Here is an 18,130-nt window from a genome sequence, read left to right as displayed (position 1 = left end):
AGCAGTAAATAAAATATAGTAAATTCTTGGCAAACACAGGAATGGAAACAAAAATAGGGGCATGGTGAGCTCCCGCTACGAGTACAGTGCCATAGAATCGTAAGAATCAAAGTTAAATCACAAACCGTATGTCACATGACTGCAATGAACAGAAGAAGCACCCAGTGCATTCAGTGATGCAAAGACAAGCAGGGCATGACTCCTAAGGAGTCACCTAGATGTATAAATAGAAGGCCATCCATAAACGGTTACGTATAATTAGAAAAGCTAGTACAGGAAGCATCTTTGTCTTTTATTCTCTGCACAGATATGGAAAGAGGAGCCTGGCACGCACGCCCATTTCCCTCGGCGACAGAAATGAAAGTAGTACCTGAATAATCACCCTAGATGACCTATGCTTATTACTGGGAAGGGACACTGAAAGCTCCCTCAAACTAGGCCACAGCTCTAGAAAAAGAAGAAATCACATGGCAAGCTCGCTCAGGAACAGTGTGCTAGTCGAGGGTGATTTTTGCACATTTGTCAAGGAATCTTCAGCCACAGCAAAAGGTGGACCAGATTGGGACAGCATGGTGGGACTGAGTTACCAACATCTGGTCAAATGTTAAGAGAAATCATCACTATCTAGGAATGCGTGACTGTGGTCTGGTCCTGCTCCACTGGGCATCTGTCAACATCAACACACTGCACAGACATTAAGGACAGAATATGCATGTTGCCTGAAATATGTTTTCGCCTGCCTTAGGAAATTTCATACTTAATGAGGCCAGTGAAGAGGCTTAACCAGCTGCAGGGTCAACGGTATGTAAACCTATTGCAGTGTGCCACCCTACTCGATCTCATCATTTTCAGTAATACCTGGCATGTTTCCAGCCCAAAACGCTCATATCGAGAGTTCAATGGCAGATGCTTTACATGCTTTTGCTAAGCGAGTTGCTTGTCAGCAGAGCACTTGACTCTGCTGGTAATAGGATCCACAAAAGTGGAACTTGTTTTTATTTTTTTTACCACGGATCGCTACAGGCCGTATACTCAGGCCAGGTCTCAAATACCTGTTGGTGGCAATTTATGAAGTAGTCATGGGGGACCATCCTACAGGCGCTCAAAGTTGAGATTCTGCACATGTTCTACTCCTGTAAATCTGATAGTCAGTCACTACCAGCTCCCCCTGGCCTCTCCTCCCGCTTCAGGGAGTATGAGAGAGAGTGAAGTGTGTCCAATGAAAGAGGTGCTAGTAAGGGGTTGAGGTACCCATAGCTTAGAAGCCACAGTACATGTGTATCCTCAAGAAGGTGGGTGTCTTTGACTAGATAGTATATGTACAGAGATTGTTATTTCTCATGTTTCACTTCACTGCTTACCCTCATCAACATTCTGCTTAGAACAACGCAATTCAAAGGTTGGGTGCCATGTTCCGATTCACCAAGCTCTCAATGGAACCGGGAGAGTTTATCTTTAGGCAGAGCCAGGGCAGGGTCACAGTAATACCTGAACAAGGGAGATGTGCTGAATGCCCATCGTCACCCCCTCTGGACAACTCCAGCAAAAGATTTCTGAAGCCCAGCAACAAGGAGAGTACCTTCACTCAAACCAGGCTTGACTGCGCCATAACCACCGGACCAGGACTGTGAGGACAGCATGGGATGTTTGTTTCTAGGATTTTGAACTTCTTTTAAAGAAGGTTGCATTTTAATTTGAAGTGCTGCACCAGTTCCAGGCAGTTGGCTGGATTCTTCTTTATTCTTACTCTGGTATATAGGATGGCCCCATCAACAACGAGAAAAATTCACCTTTACTCCTCTGTACCTAGCTAGGTATAGGAAGATCGGGTATCACCTCTTCACAAATTTGTAGCTGGCTTGAAAACCTGCAGAGATGCCAGCTTGCCGATAACCTACCTTACCACCCTTTACGAAATAAGGTAGGTTTGCTTGTGTGGCAACAAGAGGATCAATGGCTGAAGTGTGGACTGCTGAAGAGACTGTAGACCCATGTTGCTGTCCAGACCGACTCAAGATGGCCACTGCATAGCGTGGGTGCTCTTACCTTTGCCCATTGCACAACTTTTGGTGGTGTTTTTCTCTGGTACTCAGAGATCAGGACCCATTGTTCATCATCACACTTTGACCCAAAGGAAGAGAAAGCTAGGGAAAACGGACAAAGATAAAAAAAAAAGCCAAGGCGAAAAAAGAACTTGAAAGTGTGAAATAAAGATACAGGAAGTGTAGGGTTGTGGAAAAAAGAGGCATGAGGTGGAATTAAAATTTGGAAGTCTTGGGAATCAGCAACCACAGCATAAGGCAACGGAAAAAACTCTAGTGCCCTAAAGTTATTTTCTTATCTTTAATTATCTATTTATTCTAAAAATTGAGCACTGTCTGTGATGGTCACCAGAGTATGAAGAGCTGTAGACTCCAACAGAGTGAACTACTTTTGCAGCACAGTGTGCTTTTCCTCCCTCTGAATCTGACATGCTGACTTTGTGTACCAAATATAGGCCTTCACAGCGACCTCTTTGTGGTGCCCGGATGTTACTTGCTGCAAATGTTGGTCGCATTACACGTGAGGCCTTTTTATTCACTGACAAGTAACAAATACACATGAACCACACACTGCTGCCTGGAGAAGTCCAACCATGTGTATCTAAATCAAATGCAGTTAACAGAGATATCCACCAAAAGCACATGAAACTACTGGCCCCACAGACCACCGTTCTAGGGCCAATAGTTGACCTCGAGTTCACAAGGCCCCAGACAAGTGGCATGACACCGGCTATTCATGTGGCTCCATTGTGACCACTTAATATCCTCAGCCCTGTAAGTGCGTAAACAGGATTCAGGTCAGCAGAAATATACTCAAGTATGACTACATCACCAAGCAGGATTTCCAGCATTACTGCTGAAAAGGAGTAGGCTGGAAGAGCTACAGGTGATGAACCAATCTGAGTTTCTTTGCACTGTTTAACAAAATACCAGCTAAATCACTTTAAACGGCAAGGTGTGGATATCTTCAACCTTGTGGAAAATTAAAGGTGCACAATAATAACCCAAAACAATTTCCACATTCAACAGCTGTTGAACACCAAGAAAAAAAAGTAAGTATTGTTTCAGGTAGAAAAAAGGGAACCAGCGCAGGCACACATTTTCCAGGTCTTGTGACCAGCTGTTGATGTGGACCATGTACATGGTCTTTGTGTCTACAAAGTGGGGTACAATATCATAGGTATTCATAGAGAATTTGGCACACACCTGAAACTGCAGTTATTTAATCGGCAGCCTTTTAAACCGCAGCCGCTGTTAACGCGTACTGCAGGCATCCTTTGCATCCCTGAAACTATGTTATCGGCATCTTTATGTGAAACCTATGACGTTACTACAGAGATGCGAATTTAAAAACACATTCTGAATATTCTTAAGTTGCAATGCAGAACCCTGTGTGTCCTCTTAAATTGGTCTATTATGCGGCTGCAAATTTTATCCTCTGTTAAAACACCTTAATTAATAACGTGCACAATGTTTAAATAGAACATCTGTTAATTGCTAAATTTCTAGTAGGTAACCATACTTAAACGTTATAGGCCTGCACATGAATAAGGTGCTGAATCAAGATAGCCTAGCTGTCAATGCTAGGTTAAGTGAAAATAATGCATAAACACTAAAAGGCATGTTTTCACATTGAATAGTTTGTGCAAGACGTTTTTATTCTCTTTGCTGCAGATGCTACTTCAGAAGCTTACGGTTAGCTAGTGAATAGAAAATTGTTTGGTATCAGACAACTAATAGTAAGGCTCTCACCGAAAAGAGCTGAAGGAAGCATCTGGACTGCAATAAAAACAACGTTGTAACTTTTCACAGACAAATGTCTGAAAGTATATTATGCTCTGATGAGAAAATGGGGAGTTTGCTTATTCCCAGATGTGTGTTGATATTCTACTGGAGGATGATGACAACGAAAGAAAATAATGCGGGTTTACATTAGTATGTGCTCCTAGAGTAGTACGCTCAAAACTCACAACCCCAGATTCTTTTCTAGACTCTCTGACTAGGGACTCACTTTTGATTTTCTCTTTCTAGGAGGCTGCCTTACTTAGATTTTATTCGGCTGTCTGCTGATATATTGTAATGTAAAAAGCAGGGTATAGATTCTCTCTTTCTCATCAGAACTCTTCATTGGGTTTCTGAAAGGACACCTTTTTTCACTCTTTACCCCGAAATTAATTTAGGGTCGTTTTTATATTCTTATTAACCTTTTAACAGGTGATTAACCTATTTTATTGCCCAGGAAGCTACACCCGCCTAGCTTCAGGATAGCTGGATTTGCAATTATGTCAACAATTAATTCAAGCCTCAGGAGGTACCAGGCAGTCCCAGACACATTGCATCAAATCTTTATGCTGTAGGAGCCTGCTTCATAGTAAGGAGTCATAGGTTGCTTGATTGGTTATAGTATTGCACAAACCTTTGCATGTTTATACTGTAAATGCCAACTGTTTTAAGTATTGTTTTATTACAGCTGAAATAAAGTTTAAAGTTAATATTAATTTAGTACAGGGATTTTCTTTTATAGAACAAGCTTGTTGAATCATTACTATTTTGACTGTGATTTTGAGGAAAATGTTACTATTTTTTAATCGAATATTGATTGATGGATATTAAATCTAAAGATGAAAGCCTAAAGAATACATAGATGAAAGACAAAGATCTGACAATAAAACCCTTTAACTCATACTAACTCTCTTTTGTGAATGAATTTCAAGTCTTTAATGTTTCATTGATTATGTAGATGATTGCTCCTCATTTCTCTTTGTCAACGAACAAAGGACCATACGACCAGTGGCGGGGATTATTTAATGATACACCCCAAGGCAGATCTAGAAAACCCAGCTCCCTCAACTGTTCAGTGTATTAGCAAGAGCAGCATTTTGCTTGGAGGATTCCTTTGAGGTACGAGTATGAATGTGCCGCTTGATTCACCAGCTGACGTTTTGGCCCTGTAGCAGCAGAGACCAAGAGACCTCAATGTGGCCCAGTCGCTGCAGTGACCTTGAGTCCTGAGCCTACAGGCTTGGGACTGTGATGCAAGAAGGAAAGGCTAGGGCAGTGGTCACTGATTTGAGAACTGGAAAGGTAAGCAATGGGTACTCAGTGCTGTTGCTTCCTAAAAAGCTTTCCGTATAGGAAAATTCCAGGCTTGTTCTTGCTTAACCCCTTCGCCGCGGGGTTATTCCCTCGCTGTGCTGGGGGGGAGGGGGGCGCGCACAGCGCCCCCATGCTCATGACGAGCTACGGCGCTCCTGTGCTCATGACGAGCTGAGCTCGTCACAGGTGTATTGCCTCCCATGGAACGCTCAGCACAGCGGGGGAATTCTCCCCGCACCTGAGCGTTCCACGGGCCATGACGAGCTGAGCTCGTCATGAGCACAGGAGCGCCGTGGCTCATGACGAGCTCAGCTCGTCATGAGCTTCCAAAGTGTTAAAGCACTACATAGGGACTTGCTCATGCTTAGCGAGGAAAGACCCCCAGGCTCTTGCAGTCATTGCCTTAGCTGGTAGATTATTCAGTTAAGGAAAGCTCTGGAGTGAGAGGAGCAGGAGTGTGTTACCAAGATCCAAACAAATGACCCTGGCAGAGCCACATAACGGATGGGGACTGAAGACTGGCAACTGGTAGAAAAGATGAAAACTGAACAGTCAAGCTTCCCACTCGAACACCTATGGACGATTAAGTTATTGTGAGTTCTAATGAGCCATAAATCCAGATGATTTAAATGTGGCTTGTTTGTGCGGCGAGGACCGTATGTGATAGAGTTGATTGAATTAAGTGGCAAGAAAACGTATGAGGCAGAATGCAGCATTTTCTGTTGCAGCATTGTATGCTGTTTTGTCTGTATTGTCTGGATAAACAAGCTACTTCATTAGTACCAGTATAACACCTGCATCCAGCTAACAACAACTGGCTAGTTAACCTTTGTGAAGGGATGGTCACTGTGTGGTATTACATGTGGCGCTTTTTATTAGTAATTTTCAATTTGTTTGAGCTAGAAGCAAAATTACTTTTTCTTGAAATCTGCAAAATGTTCAAACTGATGGTAGATTATGTGGCAAGTGTTGTAATCCATAATTATGTAGAAAAAGGCAGAGCCACAGAATGGATTAATTCCAGTGGCCCATGTTGTGTCTTCTGAAGTCTAACTAAATGGTCCTTTGTATCTTTACTTGTACGTTAAATGTTCCGATCTCATCTTGTGCCACTAGGAAATTCTGATCACTTAAATGAAACAATCTTATAGGTGTGCTACTTTTTTAGGTTAAAACAGAAAAAAAATATTATTTAATTAAAATACAGGTTTTATACAGATTATCTAAGCAGACCATCCTAAGGAAAAACAGTTAAGGTTCTATTTTAAGAGATAGGCATGGGAAGGTGTGTGTCATGTGAGGATTGTATTTATGTGTCATACGATTTGGTGGATGAAGGATGTATGTTGAAAGGTTTGCAGACTGATATAACCCCCACACACAAATCCACACACAAAAGAGATCCACAAACAAGAAGGTTAGCAGACCCCGGGAAGGGGAGAAAAAGAAAGGTTAAAAGTTCACATCACCTATAGTTTAGACTGAAATGCACTACCCAACATTGCAGAGAAGTTGTTGGCAGAAGTCAGCCAGCTTCCTCCGTCCGCCACAAGAGTTGTGCCAGTCACATAGGAGGCTAGGGGGCTGGCTAGGTACAGCGCACTTTGAGCAATTTCCGTCTTGTTTCCAGGCCGTTGCAAAGGGATGCTGTCGAAGAGGCTGCCTGCCTCAGCCCATCGGCCCCCTGTAACGAAAAAGTATGGAGGAATTACTATGAGCTCTTGTAGAGCGAGTCAAACAGCAGTAAACATAGGGAAAGCTCAAGTCTGCAGCACAATAAAATATTAGAGACAGGAAAGAGACTCAACATCTTGTTCTGACGACTAAGGTTAACAGTGGAACAGATAAAACAAGATTAACACCTTTATTTTTTCTGTTTAAAAAAACAGTGAACATAACAGTCCATGCAAATCATCACGTGCAATCAGCATGCCTCATCCCCATCCTCCCTGAAACCAGTAATCTGTACAGACAAAGCAATAGTATATACACCAAGGCTATAAGCCGACACCAAGTATGAATCAGTGGAATCTGTACTAGGAGACCCCTTTAACTAAACACAGTGTACCCCTTCATGCATCCCGTTCACTTTGGTCAGAGTCCGGACCCCCATATGTATTAAACTCATCTAACAGCTGCCTCCATGCTGCCACTGCCTCAGCTGCCCTCTCTTCATTAAGGGAAGAAGTATGTGATGCTCCTCTGAAGTCCCCCATTCCAACACATCATGGACCCACAGGTCCACACTCAGCACCCGGGACTCCATCCAACCTATAGCCACTCAGCGTCTGGCCGGGAGCAAAGCTAATAGCAGAAATTTGTAGGATGTCTTGTGTCTCCTGGGCCTTTTCTCCATCCCTAGTAGACATGCCTCTGGAGTGCAAGGGACAACCAACTCTGCAGAACGTCCCACCCTTGGGACCATCCCCCTCCAAAATCCATGTATATGAACACACTGCCATGCCAGGCGCAGAAAGGAGGCATTTATCCCCCAGCAACATTCACATTTCACTACTCCAGTGGGGTCTATTCTATGGAGCTGAGAGGGAGTCGTTTAATGTACAATGCAAAAAACATAAAGTGTAGCAATTTAAACCTATTATTGCAGGAGACTCCCTTCACCAAGCCACATGCAAGATCCCAATCAGAGTCCTTGAACGGGGACCCCCAATTCCGTTCCCCAAGCCTTCCTTGTAGAAGCTGGGTGTCTGTTGCAGTAATCCCCACTTTTTGCCAGACTACTGATGCACTTTAACTTGATGTGTCATGGGTCCCTGCCAATCAGGCTCCCAAGGACAGTGTTCTTTCCCAAAACTGAACCTTGTACCCCCAATTGGCACCTCTCTAGGCACAAGTCAGTCCTTTGTAAAAGGTACCATGGGTACCAAGGACACTGTGGCCAGGGAAGGCCTCCAAGGGCTGCAGCACGTATTGTACCACCCTGAGAGGCCCTGTACCTTTACACACACATATACTGCCCTTGCAGGCTGTGTGTTTTGGTGCAGAACAAAGTGGAGTCGACATGGCACACATCCCCACCACCAGTGTGTTCTTGTAGTCTGAGTGCCTGCCATTTATTGAAGTATTATACTTCTACTTGTATTGTGTACGTCACTTTTCCTTGTACCGCTTGTATTTTGTTTGCCTCGGATACATGCACAATTGCCACCATTGCCTCATGTAACGCAACGTTTGTTCTTGTCTTTTGAGTATCTGCCTTTTATTGCAGTTTTATACCTCTACTTTTACTTTGTACGCTTTTGTAACATGCACACACGTCACTTTTTCCTCATGTAACGTATCGTTTGCTACCTATTGTATTTTGTTTTCTCTTGATACATGCACAATTGTCACTATTGCCTCATGTAATGTAACGTTTGCTTTTGTAACATGCTCACTTGTAATTTTCTCCTTATGTATCATTTCTGTTCCTACTGTGAAGCGCTCTGACACCTTCGGATAAAGTCCGCGCTATATAAAGACGCATAAAATATATATATATTTTTTTAAATGCCTACAACCCACTGTCCTGGCATAGGCCAGCCACTCCTCTAGCTGGGTGCACTATACCAGTGGTGAGAGTACAGATGCATAAGCCCTGTACCCCTTCAGTGTCTAGCCCTTTCTTGGGCGGAGGTGGTCACACCTGCTCCAGGCCAGGAAGAGCCCTCTGTGCCAGGAGAGCTTTAAAGGCCTTGCCGCCTTTGTAACACAACCCCTAGCCCCTCCTACTATCAGGAGCAGGCACCCTTCCTGGCCCCCTTCCTTTTCGTCAGGAGGACAGGCGGGAACAATTAGCAGAGCCCAGAAGGAGAAGCCCACTCTTCAGTGCCTGCCATCTTGCAGACGGCAGGCACTCTCTAATCAGGATTAGGGATTGTGTCCACTTCCCCACGTGGGGTGAGCACACCAAGGGTGTAGTCACCCTAAGGTCAGTAGCCCATTGACTACTGAACTCGAGACCCCTAAAACGCCCCCTAAATACAGTATTTAGGGGCAGCTCTGAACCAAGAAGAGAGATTCCTCAACCTACGAAGAAGGAGGAGGAGGAAAGAAGACGCCCAGCAGAGGAGTCTGCAGAGAAGAACTGACTTGGCCCCAACCCTACCGGCCCGTCTGCAGTTTCCATAGATCCTGCACCAAAATTCCCCTTTTCCTGCAGCCAGCGACCTCCAGAACACTGGGAGGACTGATTGCTCTCAACAAAGACCGGGTCTCCTGTGAACAGTAGCTCTGCTCAAACTAAACTCCCAAAACAGACTCTGAGCCTGCTGAGGACAAAGTAACCCGATGGGCCCAACACCTACGGCCTGAATACGGGTGGCCCACCGGTCCCAGCGAGGTCCCCCAGCGCTCCAGAGGCAGACTCCACTGTGGGTTGACCCCTCCAGGACTCCCCGATGTTGCCTGCAGCCTCAACACACAGACACCTCCAACCGCATGTGGCCTGGTAAGGTGAAATCCGACCTCAAAAGACATCCGTGCATCAGACCTCTTCCGCTTGACGTAGTGAAGTAAGTGTCCCCGTCCTAAGTTGAAAGTGTTTTGCCCATCCTAAAATATGAGAAATACTTCCCCCATGTAAAGGTCCACTGCTACCAATCACCCTCCTCCCCAATCTGTTCATGGAGAAAAGAGCTCAAGGGCCAAGATCTGCAATTCCCTATCAAAGGGGGCACAACATTGTACCTTCTTCACTGTCGTCTCCCACACCTGGGCTGTGGGCAGTACCAGGTAGTGGGTCAGCCATCAGAGCGGCCACTCCTCATCAGTAGGCGTGCCAAGGTATCCTCCCCGGTCATGTCCTGTAGCAACAGCATCTCTCAATTATCTGTGCTCCTTAACCATTGAGTAACAGGTTGTAGGTGCGCTGCAAAAAAGCGCCTATCCCCCCCTCTTCCATGTCACCCTTGAGAACCGAAAGGGCAACCCGACTACGTTTCCCTGCCCACACCAGGGAAATTAACAGACTGTCAAGGCGACAGAAAATAGGTGCTCCCGCTGGAAACAGAGAGTTCTGGACAAGATAAAGACAACAAGGGAGGAAGACCATCTTAGCAATGGCCGCCTTTCCAACCACCGACAGGGGCAGTGCCTTCCAGAACTCTATTGACCCATTCAACCCTTCAGCACACTTTCTACAAGCAGGCACCTATGTGGGTCCTTTGGACGAGTTACCATGAGTCCTAGGTAACGGAAACTCCCTCCCTCCCAGCGGATCCCAAGCTCAGGCAGTTGCTCTGATGGCATTGCGGACAGCCTCCCGAGCGGGAACAGTAAGGTCTTACCAATGTTGATCCATAGGCCTGAGACTTGACCGAATGCCACCATGTGCCGTAGCAGGGTTGGCACAAATTCTGTGGGCGTGTGGAGGTAAATAAGGGCATTGTCTGCATATAAGGAAACAATGTGGTTCCGCTACCTTCTAATCCAGGGTATCTTCATTAAATTGTGCCTCCCTGTTGTACACGTCTCTTTTTGTGAGGATATGTCTCTGCTGCAGAAGGAGGATTATGGTAAATAGACTGAAGAGAAATCATATGATTCATTTGAGAATCTAAAGAGAGTTTTAGAAAGAATGCAGGCGGAGTATACTGAATTTTTTTAGTTAAGTAAGTTTTCCGTCAGCAACTGGACACAGCCTGCAACCGTCCCAAAAAACTCTTTGAACTGGTGAAACAACAAACTAGTGGGAAACGTAAATCCTCCACATTTGACACTACAGCCCTACTTAATTGTCAAACATTTTCTCCTTATTTTCTGAGAAAACTAAGTCAATTGACAATGAGCTCCGCATTGCGGCGAATTGTTTAGCGCCTGAAACCCAGTCACAATGCACCTCCACCTCGCTGGAAATTTGTCCTAGTAACCTTCTCTTTAAAACTAAAAACAATGCTTCGTGGTCCATCTTTCAGACATTTGAGGACGCTGACATCTCAAAACTACTGTCTTCCACTAAACTTTCCAACCACTTCAATGACCCTCTCCGCTCCAAATTCCTCAAGGAAACTTCCCACCTCCTGATACCCCTATGGACCAGAATTATCCACGCCTCTCTTACGCTAGGCACCATGCCGGACTGTCTAAAAAGTGGACAAGTCACACTTATCCTAAAAAAGCCAGACGCGAACCTCTCTGATCCCAACAATTTTCCATTTCGAGCAACCCAACCATAGCCAAGCTCCTGGAAAAATGGGTTCATCAACAACTCTGCAATCACATTGACCAGCACCAACTCCTCGACCACTGCCAATCTGGTTTCAGACCTAGTCACAGTACTGAAACCACCATGGTCCACATTGTCGACGATGCTTTATGCTTTCTCGATCATAATGAATCCTGTCTTTTAATTCTTCTTGACCTTTCAGCAGCGTTTGACACAAACATGAAACCCTCCTGAACCACTTAGGATAGGTCTCTCTGGTACTGTTTTAAAATCGTTCTGCTTATTCTTACATAACAGATCTCAACGAGTCCTAATCAATCATGACTTATCCGATCAGTCACCGGTCACTATCGGCATTGCCCAAGGTTCTTCACTTTCGCCCACCCTGTTTAATCTTTACATGGAGCCCCTGGCTGAAATCCTCAAACACTCCAACATCTCATACCATATGTACGCTGATGATACGCAATTGTACATGAAGATTACCTCCCCTACGACATCAGCATTCTCAATAACGTCTTGAAGAAAAATCAACACTTGTTAAGACTTAACCACCTCAAACTTAACGCCCTCAAAACCGAATTTCGATTAATCTCGCCTCCCAAACCCATCTCTAACATCAAAGACTGGCTCCCACTACTCATTGCCTTGAACTGTACCACCAATATCGTTGATTCAGCAAAATCCCTAGGAATAACACTAGACAACAACCTCTCCATGATGAATCACATCAGCTACACTACCAGAGGGGCCAATTTCCATCTCCACGTCTTAAGAAAACTAAAGCCTTTCCTGCCCAATGAAGATCTCAAGATGGTGGTTCAGGCTCTCATGATCTCCAAACTGGTCTACGGGCATGCTACCTTTGTTGGCCTATTGAAAATAAAACTAGCACCACAGAGGGCTACCCTCCATGCGGCTGCACGGCTTATCACAGGCGTAAAGAAAAATGATCACATCACCCCTGCCCTCCACTCTCTGAACTGGCTACTTATGAATCTAGGGTCCACCTAAAAATAGCATGCATGACATACAAAGCCATCCACCACAACACTCCTTGCTACCTGGCTAAGAAAAAGGTTCTATCCGGAAGGAATAGAGCTTCTCGTAGTACATGCTCCCTACTGCTGAAACCCCAACATTTTTACATAAAGAAAACCTATAAGAGATCTTTCTCTGGTATTGCCCCAAGAATTTGGGACTCTCTTCCCCAGAGATCAGGACCATCCCTTCATTCGTTCTTTTCAAAAACAAAGTAAAAATGAGACTACTGAATAATCACCTTCCTATCGGAGGAGACTATCCATGCCAATTTGATTTCTTTGCTGGTGTTTTCACTATGTCTCTTTGTATTATCTTTTTAAGCTTTATATTCTAGATGTTGTTCCTTGTATATTTGATGCAATTTATTAGGTTGCACAGTGCTCTGACACCAAAAGTTTGGTCATGTCTACGCTTTATAAAACTATTAATAAGAAAATTAAAAAGTAACATTGCATAAGGTATATGGACAGGCAGGCCCCTGATTACCCATTACATTATTGGTTCTTGGTATCTTTGTGATTGAAACGTCATGACAAGGCAACAGAACCTGAATATCTTCCATTTGAAAGCAAAGGACGATAAGATCATCATTTCTTAGGCTCACTGAGAACATTCTGGAATAAGATTTAAATATCCTACCATGGTATTCAAGAGAAAGGCTGTCAAATTCAGTGTTGGAAGGTCGTTTAGAACCGGAGATCCGGTCTGTGGCTCAACTGACAGATGGAGGTCTGGAAACAAAACCTGGCCTGGCTAAGCAATTCATACTCCTTGACGCTATCATTATGAGAACGATTTTTAGCAGAAGAGGAATGGAATGGGAGCGGAGAGGAGTGGAAGAGAGATGTGGAAAACCAGCTAATCAAAATTGCTTTCCCTTTGGATTTTGCTTCCAGATACATGGAACACAGTTTTGGCAATTTGTGTGTATATGTTACATTGGGCTGCAACTGTGGGGACACCCCCGGACTGAAAATTTCTTCTAGTCCTTTGTTTTCGAAGACACGTTCATGATGCTTATAACTGTTTTATAATAAGGAGATGGACTGCTCGAAAATTCAGAAGAGAAGATCGCGCCTGGTCATTTGAGCGCCCATCCACGGGCCCTAGATCTCATGGCTTCCTGTTTACTGAGGAAGTCGAACAGTCTGTCCTCCCCAGTCCAGCAGCTGAAGTTATTGAAAGAAGAAAAGACTGAAGGGATAGGCTGGTTGCCCTCACCTCCAGTATGGTGAAGTGATAAGCACTTAGATTTTTCTATCACGTCTCAAAAATCATTAGGCTGCCACTGTGTGATGGCATAGAAAGTGAACCTTGAACACGCACGCCCAGTTGCATGGTCTTCCAATATCAGGAGAGACTGAAGGGCTGAGGAGATCATCCATTTCACATTCCAAAAGATGAGAAGAGGGTCCTAGAAAAGTCCCTCGTACTGTATGTCGTAATAGACCTGAAAGCTCTACATCACTGCTTGATCCAAAGGATTATATCTGAAAACCGGTTGTAGAGTCTTCCTTCACATTACCCCTTCTTGCCACATGTTACCTCTAAATGGTGTGTGCTGTCTCTTATTACTTGTTTCCATAAAATTGAACCAGAGTGTTGGGTAGAAAAGGCCATACATTGCCCCCAAATCCCCTGTACATAACATTTATTTATGTAGCACCCAAAGTCCTCCCTCATACAGGTCTATTTCATTACTTTCTTGTATATCGTTTATTATTGTCTTCTTATCTGCAATATATAAGCATGCGATGAGACTCGTCCTTACCAAGCCGGCGGTAACCTTCGGTTCCAGAAATTGGACCAGGTGCCAGACTGTTCACTCTCACTTTGCTTGGGCCCCACTCCACTGCCAAGTGCTTCGTCATTGCATCTGACAGAGAGAGGAAACAGGAGGCACAGTCTATTTGTTACCAGAGACCTAGAAAGCGTAATACAATTAGGTGTATCTGAAAAAACAATCAACAGTAGTAAATATAATAAACAAAATACCAGTTCAAGAATCACAAAGGTTTGAGAACGACAAACGAAAATAACTCATACATGTTTACTCTTAGGAAGGAAGATACATTCTACATTCGAGGTCCCTATGGAAAACTGAATAGAGAAATATTGGAAAACTCAAACTGAATTGAATTTGCTGTTACGTAGTCTTGATCTAACCTTGTGTAACTATATAGTGGTGTTTGAGTATAAGGCAAACCTGGTCAGTGTGCGGCACACAACAAAGCAAGACTTTGACACATTCCATGTCAGATCCTGTGGTGGGTGCAGCTAGGTGACCAACACAGTACTTTCTTCAGATGAACACTGGCAGCAAACCATTGTCTTGGATTTCACTGCTTCAAAGGGATTTCAAGCTTTTTGATTCTTGATTTCCACCCCATTGCCAGAGCCAAGGTCGGTTCATATCGATATGACAACGATTATAGGTTTGTTAAGGATTTTGGTATAATTTCATTTTCTATTGGGCTTTCCACAAGAGAAAGAGATCATAAGACACTACGATTCCTCTCAAGGCCATGAAGCAGAGGTCACCATGATTGGCTCAAGGAGGAGAAAATGGTGGGGTCTTGTTCTAAAAGAACGGGGAGGGAAGGCTATAGATCAGCACAAATTAAGACCACAGAAACATGCCATCTCATAACTGCTTATCAGTATATAGGCTAGGAAGGAGGAAGGCTCAGGACTAACAATATATACAGGAGGAGAGAACAACTAGTTTAGGGAGAACTACAAGATTTCAAGAAGACTCCCTAACAAACAACATTTCTTCTATCCAGGGAACTTAGTGGCCACAGAAAGATCTCTGTAAAGGTACGGCCTCAGCAGGCTAGGTATTACCTATAAGATAAGAGAACAGAATCAAAACGCAGGTCAAGGGAAATATGTTATTTTAAGCATACTGGACGCAGGCATATGAAGAGAATATCCCTGTGCCATGCCTAAATCAGTACTTAGCAATTAAGGCTGAAAACCAGCTCCTGCTGAATCCTTGAAAATATTACACATACCAGAATGCAGTTCTGGAAGTCAGAGGTATAATTACCAACAGCTATATACAAACTTCCTCATCTACGTCTGCACTATTTCATGTTAATATGGTTCAAATGACTAATACAATCTGGCCTCAATAGAATACTTCTTAAAAGTGGTATTATTTCATTTCTGGTGCAGGTGTGCTTCCCTATAGATCTTCTTCTAAGTTCCTCCAGGTCAAAAACTCGCAAATCCCCGACATGGGCTACGTTTAAGGGGTATAACCTCACTTTTACACGGTCAAACTGGGGAAACTTTTCAAAGTGGTCAAATACGAAAGTATCCTTTAGATGTACTAAAAAGTTATCAACACTGGAGTTCAAACAGTCATTCACAAAACATTAAGGATGTCTAGACATCCAACTATATTAGCAAACAGCACATTCCTTAAAAACATTTTTTAAAGCATTAGCATGACATAGTGCAAAAAAAAAAACAATCAAGAATCTCATGAGGCAAATATTTTCAACCACAATTATTTGTAGGGCATTCACCTCTCTCCATTTCTCAGCACCATATAGAGTCCTTTCTGCCGACTAGGCTGGTATGAAACTAGTGGAACTAAAAGTAAGAAAAGTTCCAGCATGTTTTAAAAATCAGACACCTGCATGTGTAGGATGTAGTAATATTTTTTTACCCATCTCTTTGAGAATCCAATCCCTCTTTGGTGCTCAACCGGATGATTACACAATCTAAATGCGAGAAAAAATCAAGGGATGTCTTGATTGATAAATAGCAAACTCCTAAGGCAGTGGCATCTTTTTTTGTTTTCAGATAATTTTTTATTTGCATTTTGCGCATAACAACAAAACTTATGATCACGCGATTGTTAACAGTTTCCAATAGGTATTCAGTATCAAAGCATATAACTGGAACGGGCAGCACCCTTGTAAGCTATTTATTGTTTGGGCCATCATGGGAAAGGAGTCCACTGGTGGAGTCGCCGCCTAGACATAATTTGAACAAGAAAGGAAACTTACTAATTCTAATGTTAAGTATTTTTAAGAGTGCACAGGCCTGTACCGACGGATCACCTTCGCATATATAAATGGAGAGCCCTGCAACCCTGTTGCAATACTGAACTGTTGGGCGAAGAGGAACAGGTCTAAATACCTTGTCTTAGTAGATACTTCCAAACCTAATCGTATACAAACTTGAAAAACAAAATAGCCATTTATTTATAGCTATAAATGAATCAACTCTGAGCATATACCTTTTCGGTCTTATGCCAGAATCTTGCACAAACCATGGCTGCTGAAGACACTGCCCATAGCTACAGTCAAATCGCACCCTTTGTGTTGCTATACACGTCTTTTGGTTAATCGTCTTTTTACAGGTAACCACTATGTTACATCACTATTTTGAATCCCAACACTGCCTGAAATATCTCTTAGAAATTCAAGAATTCAGCTTTCTGCTTTTAGTTGCTCCTTGTAAAACCATGCATAATTACTATGAGACACTTGGCTCAAGACACTGAACAAATCATATAAATTTTGGGTACTAAAGTCCTGTTCTCATAGGCCTTGTAGTATACTGACAGTGAAACAAACACATACAAAAATGAAATATAGAAACAAAGTACTTGTAAGACAATATTCTAATTTAATGGGCACCACCTTATGTTCTAAGATTAGGACAAACCGAATATGTCTCATTACATCGCAAAGCATTACATCATGCGCTTTTAAAATGCGGTCGTTACAACGACCGCGTTGTTAGTACGCGATGCATTCACATCGCAAGTCATTACAACGACTTACACTAGGGGGCGCGCTGGACTTGGGAATAGTATTAATTACTATTCCTACTCCAGTTTGCACAACCGTAGGGAAGGTGTTGGAATTCATTTTCAAAACCTCAGCACCCCCTAGTGAAAGTCGTTGTAATGACTTGCGATGCAAATGCATTGCGTACTAACTACGCGGTTGTTGTAACGACCACGTTGTAATGGTAGTGCGATGTAATGACAGCGTTATAAACGCTGTTTCCTGGAAAAAACTTCAAGTTGCATATTGGGAGCTGCCTTCAAGTGTTACATGATTAGATCTTGACCCTCCCCCAAGTGCGAAATGACAGCTAAGTCCTTAATCAAATACCCAAATTCTCAGTAATGCATAGTAGAAGACGGCTCCCTATGTTGTCCACAACCACCGTCTGGCTACATGCATTCTTTTCCCAAGACATAGGACTAACCAATGCAGTTCTCTTTATTGAGGATAGATTCACTGGTCGGCATTAGTGAGACATCTTTTTTCCAACATAGCCTTCATCGCGTATTTTAGGCAGCACTGTGTAAAGGAAATGAACTAATAACAAATCTTATGGTCGGCTACCTAAGATTCATTAATTCTGGCACAAGAAAGTATTAAAACAGTCCAACAGTTTAACAACAAAACACAAAAAAAAACAAGAATCTGTGAGTGGAAAGGATTTCACTTCATGGGGATGGGGGAAGAGCTGCCTTATGTTTGTTTACAGAGTTTGACAGAAATATGAAAGGAAAGGGCTGCCTGAGGCTAAAGTGCAGATAATAAAAGTGGCAGTAAACAATATCACTGTGGTGGCCCCAGTACTGAAATATGAAAATGACCATGATGCCATGGAAATAGCACATAATCCTGTACTAGTAGTAAAGCAGCGATGGATGGTTGGGTCACTATGGTGACATAAAAGTATAATTATATTGGGGCATTGGAGCTCTGGTTTCAAGGATGCTACAGGTCAAATTCAAGGTCTC

General features: G+C 43.3%; 1 protein-coding gene across 2 annotated transcripts in view; it reads right to left on the bottom strand.

Moving 5' to 3' along the window:
* DECR2 (2,4-dienoyl-CoA reductase 2) overlaps positions 1 to 18,130 on the bottom strand; it is a 62,682-nt gene that overhangs the window by 10,964 nt on the left and 33,588 nt on the right. Inside the window, exons 8-9 of one of the 2 annotated variants that reach the window (XM_078663048.1) lie at positions 14,120 to 14,224; positions 6,608 to 6,822 (exon numbers count right to left, since the gene is read on the bottom strand). In XM_078663048.1, coding sequence (XP_078519174.1) covers positions 6,608 to 6,822; positions 14,120 to 14,224 — 320 coding nt within the window. The remainder of the gene's footprint in view (positions 1 to 6,607; positions 6,823 to 14,119; positions 14,225 to 18,130) is intronic. The other variant, XM_078663047.1, reaches the window with a different exon arrangement.

The sequence above is a fragment of the Lissotriton helveticus genome, chromosome 10 (assembly GCF_964261635.1).
Source record: "Lissotriton helveticus chromosome 10, aLisHel1.1, whole genome shotgun sequence".
NCBI lineage: Eukaryota > Metazoa > Chordata > Amphibia > Caudata > Salamandridae > Lissotriton > Lissotriton helveticus.
The sequence above is the reverse complement of the archived record's forward strand: the minus strand, read 5'-3'. Positions and strand labels throughout refer to the sequence as shown.